General features: G+C 60.3%; 1 protein-coding gene across 2 annotated transcripts in view; it reads right to left on the reverse strand.

Moving 5' to 3' along the window:
• Window positions 1-210: 210 nt before the first annotated feature.
• Window positions 211-12,760, reverse strand: part of CYTH4 (cytohesin 4) — a 29,671-nt gene continuing 17,121 nt past the window's right edge. For both annotated transcript variants that reach the window (XM_059681622.1, XM_059681621.1), the window contains exons 8-13: window positions 11,074-11,222; window positions 5,397-5,508; window positions 3,441-3,517; window positions 3,017-3,088; window positions 2,532-2,686; window positions 211-1,283 (exon numbers count right to left, since the gene is read on the reverse strand). In XM_059681622.1, the coding sequence (XP_059537605.1) occupies window positions 1,211-1,283; window positions 2,532-2,686; window positions 3,017-3,088; window positions 3,441-3,517; window positions 5,397-5,508; window positions 11,074-11,222 (638 nt within the window). In that variant the 3' untranslated portion in view covers window positions 211-1,210. The remainder of the gene's footprint in view (window positions 1,284-2,531; window positions 2,687-3,016; window positions 3,089-3,440; window positions 3,518-5,396; window positions 5,509-11,073; window positions 11,223-12,760) is intronic.

Consider the following 12,760-nt stretch of genomic DNA (forward strand, 5'->3'; position numbering starts at 1 on the left):
CAGGCCGGGCCCCTCTGGAGACAGAGAGCCCGTCAGTGCTGGGGAGTCTGCTCCGCTCTCCGCGGGCTGCTGCAGAGGGTCCCGGGATGCGGGGCCCAGCTCTCCGCGTGCTGCTGCAGAGGGTCCCGGGATGCGGCCAGCTCTCCGCGGGCTGCTGCAGAGGGTCCCGGGATGCGGCCAGCTCTCCGCGGGCTGCTGCAGAGGGTCCCGGGATGCGGCCAGCTCTCCGCGGGCTGCTGCAGAGGGTCCCGGGATGCGGGGCCAGCTGGGCCGCCCCTCACCAGCACGGGAACCGCTCAAGGGTCTCGCAGGGAAGCCTGGCTGAGACTCTGCCATGAGCTTCCGTGTCACTCATCGACTTGGCTGCTGCCTCCAGGCAGACTTCCTGGAATCCACGCTCACAAGCTCTCTCTTCTTGGCTTCTCGGTTGTGCCACCAGTCCTGCTCGAGTACATCTGTCTGGGATGTTCTGCGCCATTTTCTTGGGGAGTCCTGCCGGCGCCTCCCCTGAAATGGGCATCCCGAGGGCGGAGCCCACTCTGCTCTGGGCTCCCCACAGCTTCCAGTCCAGAGTCCCCTCCAGCTCAGTACACAAATGCAGACATCTCCAGCTGGAAGCTCCCTAGGTAGACCTGGTGCAATCCTGTCGGTCTGCCTGGAGGAAGCAGTTCGAGAGGAGGGAGGCAGCCAGGGGCTGACTACTGGGGCCTGCACTGGGGCTGAGGCACCCCTCACCGGGTGCAATGGTGGGGAGCACAGAGTCCAGAGGGGCCAAGACATCCCTCAGTTTTCCAAGAACCGGAGGAGGAGTGAGCTCTGGGCAGAAGGCACACAGAGCCCTGGGGATGGAGCTTAGGAACCCCACGGCCCTCCTGCTGTGAGGCCTGACAGCATTTCAGAGGGCGAGGAGACATTCACAGAAAAGGAAACTGAGGCCCAGAGAGAGGCCGGGGGCTGGTTTCTCTTCGCCCGCTTCCTCAGGCCTCTCCTGGCAGCAGCTGGGTGCCGAGGGGCCTCATTGCCATTCGGGGCCCTCAGCTGTTCCCACCCACCTTCCTGAGCTCCGCCTCCCCGTCCTGTCAGCTCCAAGTAACGGGGGAGGGGAGGATGTCTGCAGGCCAGGAAAGGGTGCCCTGGACTGGGAGGTGGGTCTCCAGGTACCATAGTCATGGGGTTCCGGGACGCCTGGCCCAGCACCCCTCCCAGGAGCTCAGTGCTTGCTGGCAATCTTCTTCTTCCGAGCAGAGACCAGGTCGTAGAAGGGGACACGGGTGATGCTGGCCCTGGAAGGGGAGCAGGTGAAAGAGTGGGGGGCTGAGCTAGCATCAAGGCGTCCTATCTCCCAGCGCTTGTGATAGGGGCGTAGGTTTCGCAGGGAAAGGCCAGATGACCCCAACCAGGACCCGGGACTAGGCCGGGTGTGTCTGGCCTCGCTGGCCTAACTCAGAGGCCCATGATCAGGGCTGGAAAGAGGAGGCCGAGAACTGAAAGCCTGGGGAAGTCTGCCCCCCAAATGTCCCTGCGCCCCTCTGCAGGCTCCATCAGACTCTCGGGAGGAGGTGGAAAGATCCTGGATGGAGTCAGACCTGCTTGCCGGCCTGGCTCTGTCCCTCACTGGCAGGGTGGCCCTGGGCTAGTCCCTCCCCACTCTGGGCCTCAGTTTCCTCATCTGTAAAGCAGAGGTGAGGATGGATTTGAACTGGCAGCCTCATAGAGCTGCGGCCAAGCTTGAGGGAAAAGACCCTTCAAGCTCCTGGGACATGGCCCCGGTCCCGACACTGGTCCTATGTCTTCCTCTGGCCCTTGCCCGCATCGCCCCGTGGCTCAGAGTCAAGGTTGTTATCCCGCCCCTCACCTGGCCCTGCCTCTCCATGGCCTGTCCCTCCATTGCCCCTATCCATAGCCTTTCTCACCTGGCCACACCCCTTCTCTATTTACCAGCCTGTGGCTTCCCAGGGCCCGCCCCCCCCCCCCCCCCCAGAAATCCAAGCTCGTTGCCATGGCAGCCAAGGCCTTGCCATCCTCCGCAGCCTCATCTCTCACTGCTCAGCCCCCACAGTGCCCTGTCCCCGCACAGTCAGGCCCCATGCTGCCCAGTACCAGCCGCCAGGACTGTGCCACACACTGACCTGCTCTCTCATCTTTGCCCACACTGGTCCTCCCACCGGGAACACCTGTCCCTCCATCTCTACCAGGTCTTCCCAGGGCCACTTAGGATCCCAACACTGACTACAGCGCCTTCCCGAGCTCCAATGTCAGGTGCTGGGCAAAGAGCTGGATGTGCGACCTCTCCGCTGCGCCTCCCGCCAGCCCCATGGAGCTGGTGCCGCACCCCCCTGTGCCCTGGCGCCTGGCACTGTGCTGGCCTAGAGGAGTGCGCACAGAGTACGGGTGGGAGGGAGCTGCATGCCAGAAGCAGGAGGGAGATTCTGGAGTTGTCCTCCTTTGCAGACAGGAAAGAAGGCCTGAAAGAAGCAGGGGCTTCTGGGAAGTGACAGGAAGCCCATCCCTAGCAGCCGGGCGTCCCTTACCGTATGGCCTCGATCCACTGGTCCCGCTCCTCGGCGCTGGAGGCCGAGATCCGGTAAGACTGATGCTTGCCCTCCACCACCTTGCCGTCACCATCCGTCTTGCAGGCTTTTATCTTCTGGCCCCGGCAACTGGGGTTGTAGAGCTCCAGGCAGAACTGTGGGGAGGCAGCCAGGTGAGGGCAGGGCTGGGAGGAGCGGGGGGCTGGGCTGGACTCTCCAGGAGGTCAGAGAGGACTAGGCTCTTGGGTAAGACCCGCTTGGACAAGCAGCAGCACACACCTGGCCCCAGGCCTGCTTCCTGAGAGGCAGAGGGGCAGGCGGAAGGGTCCATGGCCTCAGGAGGGAGATGGAGGCAGCTCTGAGCCCCTCCCTGCCCCCCCCCCCAGGTGGGCGGGGTCTGGCCTAACCTGCTGGAGAACCCAGCCCAACCTCCCTCTCCTCCCACCAGCCCTTCCAGCCTCCCAGGTCCCCACTCCGACACCTACTGGCTTCTTAGGGTCGTCCACCTTCTGCACCGACAGGTTCTCAAGGGGTATGATTCCTCGAGGCTCCTTGTCCTGCAGGGGAGCCAGAGGGGAGGTCACGATCAGCAACTGGAGCCTTGAGGTGTGGACAGGGGAGTGAGCTGGTGGGGCTCCCTAAAACCAAGGGGAGGACCCCTATCTTCCCAGACTCTGTCCAGCCCTGGAGGGGGAGCAGCACAGAGAGAGCCCTGGCTGGGAGTTAGGAGACCCAACTTTAATCCCTTGGCCCTTGGCCCAGCCCCTCCTCCTCTTCGTAGCTCAGTTTTCCTCATCTGTAAAATGGGTGCGGAGGTGGATCATGTGATCTCAAAGGGCCCCAGCTCTGTGCGGGGACTGCTGCGTGGAGGTGCAGAGGGGGTGCGGGGCAGGGGCAGGGTGGGCTCACAGTGGTGAACTCGAAGTAGTAGAGGCAGCTGTCGGTCAGGATGAACCAGCGCCGCTTCCACGTCTTCACGCGGCCTCCTGCGAGAGGCCAACGCGGAGTCAGTCCTCCTCCTCCACCGCTTCCTCCTCCTCCTCCTCCTCCCCCCGGCTGCGATGCTCCCCCCGGAAGAGCAGGGCCTTGGGTGCTTCCCCCCCCCCCCCAGCATCTAGCTCCTAGCCGGCCGCACTTCCCCAGATCTATCCCTTCCTTTCTCAGAAATCTTAGCGGCTCCGCACCCCCAGGTTTTCCCTGAGCTGCCCGACCCAGCCTGCGAGGCTCCTCCACGATCAGACCCCGGACAGTGGCTGGCCACTCCCTGGGCTGTCCTGCCGCCCTCCCCCTCGGTCCATCTTTGGCCTGCTCCCTGCCTGGCACTGGGCTAAGCAATTCATCTTTCATTTGCCAGGCAATAGTCTAGGGCAGTGGTCCTCAACCTTCCTAATGCCGTGACCCTTTCATACAGCTCCTCATGTTGTGGTGGCCCCCAACCATAAAATTATTTTCATTGCTACTTCATAACTGTAATGTTGCTACTGTTATGAATCGTAATGTAAATATCTGATAGGCAGGATGTATTTTCATTGTGACAAATTGAACATAATTAAAGCATAGTGATTAATCACAAAAACAATATGTAATTATATGTGTTTCCCGATGGTCTTAGGCGACCCCTGTGAAAGGGTCGTTCGACCCCCAAAGGGGTCGCGACCCACAGGTTGAGAACCGCTGTTCTAGAGGGCTTTAAATAATAATCACTTATTAATTGCACCTGTGAGGAGGAGATCGTTATTAACCCCATTTCACAGATGAGGAGACCAAGTCTCTGCTCAAGATCCTGCTGCAGAGCTGAGATTCGAACCCCCCAGGGGCAGAGCTCCAGAGGCAAGTGCTTGGCCATTTTGCTACAGTCAAGCCTCCCAGTGATTATTCTGCCCATGTCACAGCTGTCCCGCCTGCCGCAGAAGGCCCTTGTGCCCGGCTAAGCGGTCCCTGCTGGAGGCGTCCAGGAGTGGGAGTGGGGGCCGGGGCTGGGCCCTGTGGTTTCCCTACCAGACTCTGCAGCTGCCGCCCACACCACCGCAGCACCCACCACGGCTCCTCTCTGCAGGTCTAGGCCCTCATGTTGGGGGAGGCTCCCCTGAGCCACTTCCTGTCATCCTGTTGCCCCCTCTGTCCTCAGGGACACCCCGCCCTCTGCCCACCAAGATCTGCCACTCGCTGCTTGTGGCCTCCGGCAGGTGCCCTCACTTCATGGAGCCTTAGCTTCCTCAGTGGCCCTCGGGAAGGGAGAGGAACTGGAGATGAAGGGTTTGTGGGTCTGTCAGCATTTGCCTCTCTTCCTGCTTCTCCTTCCCTCCCCCACCTTCCCCTTCACTCCCAGGACAGACGGATGGAGAGATGGGGCAGGCCGACAGCCGCACCGGGAGTCAGGAGGTCTGGGACGGGCTCGACACCACCCTGAGGTTGCATGTCAACTTGTGTGTGTGTCAGCATGTGCCCCAGTGTGCATGAGTGTGTGCCCCGGTGTGCATGAGTGTGTGCCTTGGTGTGCATGAGTGTGTGCCCCAGTGTGCATGAGTGTGTGCCTGTGTGTGTCAGCATGTGCCCCAGTGTGCATGAGTGTGTGCCTGTGTGTGTCAGCCGTGTGACCCAGTGTGCCTGAGTGTGTCAGCATGTGCCCCAGTGTGCATGAGTATGTGCCTGTGTGTGTTAGCCGTGTGACCCAGTGTGCCTGAGTGTGTCAGCATGTGCCCCAGTGTGTCTGAGTGTGTGCCTGTGTGTGTCAGCCGTGTGCCCCCAGTGTGTCTGAGTGTGTCAGCATGTGACCCAGTGTGCCTGAGTGTGTCAGCATGTGCCCCACTGTGCCCGAGTGTGTGCCTGCGTGTGCCCGTGTGCCTGAGTGCGCGTGCGCCTCACCCAGCTTGAGCAGCCAGCCCTCGCGGTCAGGGTTGAAGAAGGTGTGAGTGAGGTCAGCGCCGTCGTCCTCGGGGATGGAGAAGGGCTCGCTCTTGATGCTGTCGAAGAGGTTCTGGCCCGAGAGGAGGAGGGAAAGGCCTGGCTGTACCGTCCCTCCCAGGCTGGGGCCTGGCCTGGCCTGTGGCCTCAGGCAGGTGGACCTTGGGGCAATCTCTCCTCTCCTGTAGCTCATCGTGGGTCCCTGGCCTTCTTGGGGAGACTCTCCCGGGTTCCCCCAGACCCCCTGGTTCTCCACCCCCCCACCTCCCGTGCAGAGCGAGAGGAGGTCAGCGCCTCCGATACTGTGTGGTCGCCGCATGCGTGGCCCCCATGCTATCAGTATTCCAACCTCAGCTTGCTTGCTGGCCTTGACTTTCTCAAATAGGGGAGCTCCTCCAGGGCAGGCCTGGGTGTCACCGCCCCCCGCCGCCCAGCTTCCCCAGGGCCTGGCCTAAAGCAGGTTGGCAACTGTTTGCTGACTGAATGGATGCTGCTCCCCACCCACGCCCATACCCCCACCCACACACCCCGCCTGGAATCCCAGCCAGTGGCACGGAGGCATGGTGGGACAGGAGCACTGGGCCCTCTGGGTTAAAATCCCAGCCCCGTCACTCAGTGGCTGTGTGACCCTGAGCATGTCCCTCAACCTCTCTGAGCTGCTGTGTCCTTATCCAATAAATGGAGAGAACAGGCTGGCTGGCCAGGGTTCTGGGGTAGTAAAGAGACTACACAGGGTCAGAGCCCCCTCTCCAAGTCACAGGAGGTGATGAGGAGGGAGGAGTACAGCCCCCACCTGCACTCCCTCCGCCAAGTGCGTACAGGTCAGATGAGCACGTCCAAGACTTTCACCCCTGTGACGGTGGTGGAGACAGGACACTCAGTGACTGGGACCTGTACACCCACCCACACGTTCACCTGTGCGTGCGTGTTTGTGCGCACACACACACACACACACACAGAAACACACACCCATAGAAACACACACACACACAGGAATACCGTTGATACACACATATAAGTGCAGACAGATACACACACAGCACATAGATGCACTTGCTGGGGCACAGCAGGCAAGGGCAGGGCCTCCTTGGGCAACACCCCTGCTCAGGCACAGCAGCAGGGATTTCCAGGTGGCCTGGGTGGGGGCACAGAGGAGCCCGGGGGATTGGGGCTGGTCCGGCCGAAGGAGACTCTCAAGGTGAAACGCTGACCTCGGCTGTCAAAGGCAAAGGACCTGTTCTGGGTGGGCTCTGACTGGGGGGCAGGGGTCCCAGAGAGCGAGTTCCGTTCTCCGTGGAGGGCTTTCTGGCCGCCAGAGCTGCTGAAACATGGAAGGAGCAGCCTGGGAGGGGCAGGAGCGCCTGTCACTGGAGGTGCGAGCCAGGGCTCAGACCTCCCTTCGGAGTGTGGGTGTTGGCGATGGGTCATCCTTGTGCGTTTTGGACCCTCTTCATTTCGTAAGAGCTGCCCAGGCTTCCAAGTGTTTGGGGAAACATTCCAAGCTGTTTATTTCTGCTTCTGAAAACCAGACGCAGTGCTGGCTCTCCATCCCCAAGATAATCAAATCTTTTCCTTCTGCCGCGTTTGTGTGCGCTGCTGTTCAGATGGTTGCCTCAACATTTTAAATGAAAAAATCTAACGAGGGCTGCTTGATCCCCCCCAAGTTTTAGAAATGGTGTTTGCTTAGGGAAGGTCTTTCTGACCGCGCGGGGCGGAAGGGGCGGGGGAGGAGAGGGACCTTGCTCTGTTTGGAGCCCCTGCAGCCCCCAGAGCAGCCGGAAGGCCCCACTGCTTCTCCCAGCCATGCCCTGCCTGGCCCAGCCTGGCCCTGGGAACTCCCGGGTGGCTCATGCTGGTTAAACAAGGGCTGCAGCAGGAGGCCTTGTCAGCGAAGCTGTCAGCACAGACAAATATTTGGAAGCCGGAGGAGGCGGGCAGGGGAGCCTGCCCCACACCCCCTGGGGGCCCTGGCAGCTTCTGCGCGCAGCATATCCGCCTGCACATTCTGCCCCCACAAGGAAAACCGCTCAGCTCCCCACGTTTCCTGTACCTTATAAACACCAGCCTCCCACCCCCCAACCGAACACCCCTGCTTCTGCCGCCACCAAACCACGGGGCCGGGCTGACTTCTGCTGGGTGGGCGCCATCAGACACTGGCATCTATCCCCTTTCCACGCCCCGTGTCCCTCTGGGGACTCACCCCATCCCAACACACTTTCTGTCTAGATTGCCCAGGGGTATTGACACCCACTGCCCCCACCCAGGCTCCAGGGCAGGGTGTGAACGGGTCCCTTCTGGCTCATCAGAGCATCTCATCCTGCTGGTCTCAGTGACTGGTTCAGGGAGGGAAGGGTGACCGAAGCCAGCCAATCAGCCTGAATTCTGGGACTTTAGTTTAAACTAAGCAAAATTGGAGTCTGGAGCTGCCAGCCATCCCGGCCACAGCCTGGGGAGGGCCCCTTTGAGAGGAAAGCTGGCATGGAGGAGGGTGATTTGACAGCACGAAGAGACGGGACCGATACCCGACCTCTCTGAGCACCTGGATCTAGCCACACCTGAAGCCGACCGACCCGAAGACAAATTGATCCCTGATCTTTTCTGTTACATGAGCTTAAGCTCCTCTAGCCAGGAAGCGACTGTCTGCAGGGACACACAGCCAAGTCCTCTGTCCCTAAGTCATGCCCCTGGTCTCTGCAGAGGGAAGGGCTCTGGGATCAGACAGACATGGCTTTGAATCTGAACTCCTCACAAACTATGAAACCCCTCCCTGACCAGCTACTCCTCTTGGAGCTCAGTTTCCTCCACTGTAAACTGGGGATGGTTTCTGACAGCGGGCTCAGAGTCCTAAGGTGGTCGGGAGACTTAAGGAGAACGTGGAGTCCCTGGAACTGGGCTCAGACACTGGGCTCCACCAGTTCTGATGGAGTCACTTGGACTCCACAGTAGAAGATGCCCTGAACTGGGAGGCTGTTCCCCTGCCCAGCCTCAGTTTCTCCACTTGTAACCCTCCTCCTTCTCCTCTCACACCCTCGCTCCCTCTCTGGGCAGCGCTCTCACGGTAAGTGATTCCTCTCATTTCTCCAGCACCTGCCAAGTGCCAGGGACTTGAAGTGCATTATCTCTGCTTCTAGGAGGATGACGTGGGATCAGTGCCATCAGCCCACTTTGTAGATGAAGAAACTGAGGCCCAGACTCAAGGTCATACAGCCATAAAGGCAGCGCTAGGATTTGATCCTCCATCCTCTGAGTCCACACCCTGTGTCTTTGCCCCAAGTCTCGTAGGCACTGTGGCCTGTCCCATCACGAGGGCCAGGGAAGACCTGCTCGACCCACCCATCCCTCAACCCCACCGCGCCCCTGTCCGGGCCTTTCCCAGCTGGGCACCCTCATGGTCCGCAAGCCCTCGGCGTGGCCTCTCTTCAGGGGCTGCACCTGCAGCAGCTTAATTCCTATATCAGGCTCTTCAAAGCACTGCGGGTCCTCCGCAGGGCCCGGGCTGGGATGGCTCCATGAGGAATGCTCCCGCAAAGGGGCCAACTTTGAATATCCGAAGGTGCTGAAAGCCGAGTCCTGGCTTTGCATATGAGGAAGAGGAGGCCGAGAGAGAAGGCAAGGAGACCCCCCTTCCACCGTCCGGCCATCGACAGCAGCGACCTGTGAAAGCCTTGGATAGCAAGGACCAGGCCTGGGTGGGTCTCCGTGTGCCCCGGGAGCTTCTGGATGAATTAGCCCCTCCAACTGTACCAGGTACTTTGCTAAGTACCTTCCCTTCCTACACTAATCCTGAGAGCTGGGAGCTCAGGGAGGTCAAGCCACTTACCTAACGTCATGTGCCAGGACGTGGGGACCAGGACTCAGGTGTGGCCTGACCTCTCAGCTCTGCTCCGTCCCTGCCTCTCTCAGTGGCCAAGGAGGAGGATGAACCCTTCCCAGACCCCCCAGGCAGAGTCTGAGGCAAAACTGAGATAACAGACCGGCCAACTCTGTGAGCAGGAAGTTACAAGCTCCACACAAATGCAAGGGATTGTGATCAACAAAAGGCTTAAACTGAGCAAAGATCCAGGAGGGAGGTGCTGGGAAAGGCCCCGTGGGGGCTGACCCTACCCTGTGGCAAGGGGGGGGGGGGGTGGATCCGGGGATCCAGGCAGGACTGGGCTGGCTGGCCATTAACTCATTAACTGCCAGACGTGTGCCCGGCTTCCTGCCGGGAGTGCCATGACGAGATGAGTCAACAGTTCTCGAGCGCCTTTTATGTTTCAGGCGTTTTACTAAGTGCCGGGTGTTAAAATCATTATTCATTCTTCTTACCAGTGGCACAAGCCACCAATTGAGCCCGTGCTCTGTCCCTGCATGGGCTGTGCCCTTTGCATTGAAAACATTGGCTCTCAGAGCAGCTCCGTGACACAGGCGCCATTATCCCTGTTGTCTGAGGGGCTGGTGGCTGGGAGAGGGTGAGTCATTCCCAAGGTCACGCGGCAGGCAGACGGGGGAGGCGAGATCTGACCAGAGCTCCCACCACAATCAATGTTCCCTTCTGGGACTAAGAAGCGTGGGGGGCTGAGGGCCCTTCTCAGACAGGGAGGGCGCCAGCCTCATTCCGGACCCAGGCTCCCCCGGCTTCTGCAGGAGGTACACGGTGCTAAGCCGGGAGCGTGGGCTTCACACTCTCCCCCGCACCTGCCGGGCTCTGGCCTGGAGGGAACTGGGGCTCTATGGAGCTCTGGGCCTGTCCACTCCGAGAAATGAACTGTCCATTCATTTGTGCTGAGCCAGGCTCTGAATCTCACGCCAGTGTTTGCAGAACTGCTCCCGACTCCCTGTGGCCCATAGAAACAGGCCAACTCCCGAGGCTGCCATCCAAAGGCCTGGACACTCTGGCCCCACCGTGCCGCCCATCACTGTCCACGGGCACCCACACCCCAGCCTGCCAATCCGGACTCCCCTCCCTTCCCCACCCAGGCCAGGCCTGGGTTCTGGCTGCTTCCTCTTTCGGAAGTGACCTTTCTCTGCTTCTCCTCGGGGGAAACTCCTGTTCAATCTGCAAGGCCCAGTTCAAAGTCACCCCCTCTGTGGAGCCTTCTAGGGCGACCCCTTTCCCTGCCCCCCAGGAGAGGGAGGTAGTGTCCTCTGTGTCTCCATGGCCGTGTCCCCATGGTGAGCACAGCTCAAGTCACCCAGGGCTGTACTCCACTGGGCCTGGAGCAGGCTGGCCGGGCGGGTGGGCGCTGCTTGACGAGGAGACGGGAACCCTGAGCTCTGCTCAGCCCTTAAGCTGACGTGCAGCCTGCGGGAGACCTCAATTTCCTCCCTCCGAAGGGGGGAGAGCGTGAGGGTTTTCAGCTCTGACGCACTCAGCATCTAAGAATCTGGGATTCCAAGAAATAGACGGGCTGCCTGAGGCGCCCTTTCTGGAAGGTGTGAAGGATGGATGCCAGAGTCCCTCAAAGCTTGAGGCCTGGCAGGACCTCCCGGGTGGTCTACCTCTGAACATGGGGGCCACGTGGGAGGGGGATCCCAGGACCAGCCTCTTACGGGGGTCCGTCTCCAGACAGTCGCCAACCCGATGGCTCAGCTCGGAGGAGCCCCCTCGGGCTGTCCATCCATCAGTGCCGGGGCTGGCGAGGCCCCGCCCCCTTACCCGCAGCTGGTCCTCGGGCAGGTCGCTGCCGGCATTGATGCCGCGGTTCATGGACACAAAGCGCTCGAAGGGCGGCTTGTCCCTGACGTTGGGGTTGTGGAGGCTGGTGTTGAGCATGATGATGGAGAAGGACAGGACGTAGCAGGTGTCTGCGGGTGGGGACAGCCGGTCAGAGCCTGCCCTGGCCGCTCCCCCTCCTCTGCCCCGGCTCCTCCTAGGGACCAAGGGTCGGCCTCTCCAGGGCCCCCTCTCCTCCTGGCTTGGCATTCGAGGCCAGGCTCACCTTCCACTCCTCCTGGACTCCCTGCTCCCAAGCCACTCCCGCGGCCACAGCCAGGAGGCCTGGGTGCTTCCCACCCCTGCACTTTTGCTCTCGCGGGGCCCCTGCCAGGCGTCCCCTCCCCTGCCCTCCCCTTTTCTACCCAGTCAGGTCCTCCTCAGCTCCAGCGCTCCGCCCCACCGAGCCCGCCAGCCCCTCTGCCCACGCTGTTCTCTGCCTCCCGGGTCTCGGGGAGCACTTATTGTTGGCACCGCTGTTCAGGGCTTAGTCAGTGCTGCTTGGTAATCTGGCCGCATCGTGGGGCCCCTGTTCTCGGATCCAGATGTTCACGCGCGAGGCAGCGAGGCTGCGCGCTGGGCGGAGCATTTGGGAGGGAGGCGACTGCTGCTCTGGGGTGTGTGTCCAGAGCCTGGGAAGTCCGGCTATGTCCTGCCCAGGGCCTTTGCTTGAACTGGAACTCCTGCTCAAACTGCCCTTTATCCCCTTGACCCGTGGTCAGCAAACTGCGGCTCGGCAAACGGCGGCTCGTGAGCCACATGCGGCTCTATGGCCCCTTGAGTGTGGCTCTTCCACAAAATACCGACTTCTGCGCATGGGCCACAAAGTTTCAATCGCACTGTACGTGTGCGGCCGCACATGGTATTTTGTGGAAGAGCCACACTCAAGCGACCAAAGAGCCGCATGTGGCTCGCGAGTTGCGGTTTGCCGACCACGGCCCTTGATCTTCTGGAGAACTCTTATTCATCCTTCAAAACCCCATTCAGACCCCACTGCCTCTGGGAAGCCATCCTGGAAATGCTGACTCCCCAGTCCCTGCCCTCAGACAGGTGCTGCTGCCCAGCACCCAGGGCCATGGTTTCCTGCCTCCTCCCCCGAGGAGCATGAGCGGCAGCTCTGCCCAACAAGTGCCCAGTAGAGGGGCTGGCACAGAGCTGGTGCTCAGTGAGGGCTTGGAATGATCTGGGCTCCCAGGGTCTGGGTACTGGGAGAAACCAGAGGGAGTGGGGTAAGCATGGTGCTTTGGGAGGCAGATCCGTGCCTGGCGATGCTTAACCCTTTGAGTGCCAACCAATATCCTAGGAACTATGCTAAAATTGCCAAGGCATTTTTGCTGATTTTATAGCAGTTTAGGAAAAAAATTATGAATCGCAAGTAAATGAGGTTACATATTCAAAAACTTAAGGAAAACTTTACTACGTTGACATATTTAGCAATATCATCATCATTAATAAAAGCAGACTTAGAACTGGACGCCATTTCGAAGCTTTGATAGCGCTCCCGGCACTTTTGGCGAAAGTCAGGAGGAGCGCAATCGCGCTCTAGGTGTTAAGGACAGTGGTTCTCAACCTTCCTAATGCTGCGACCCTTTAATACAGTTCCTCATGTTGTGGTGACCCCCCAATTTCA

This window comes from Myotis daubentonii, chromosome 2 (genome assembly GCF_963259705.1).
Source record: "Myotis daubentonii chromosome 2, mMyoDau2.1, whole genome shotgun sequence".
NCBI lineage: Eukaryota > Metazoa > Chordata > Mammalia > Chiroptera > Vespertilionidae > Myotis > Myotis daubentonii.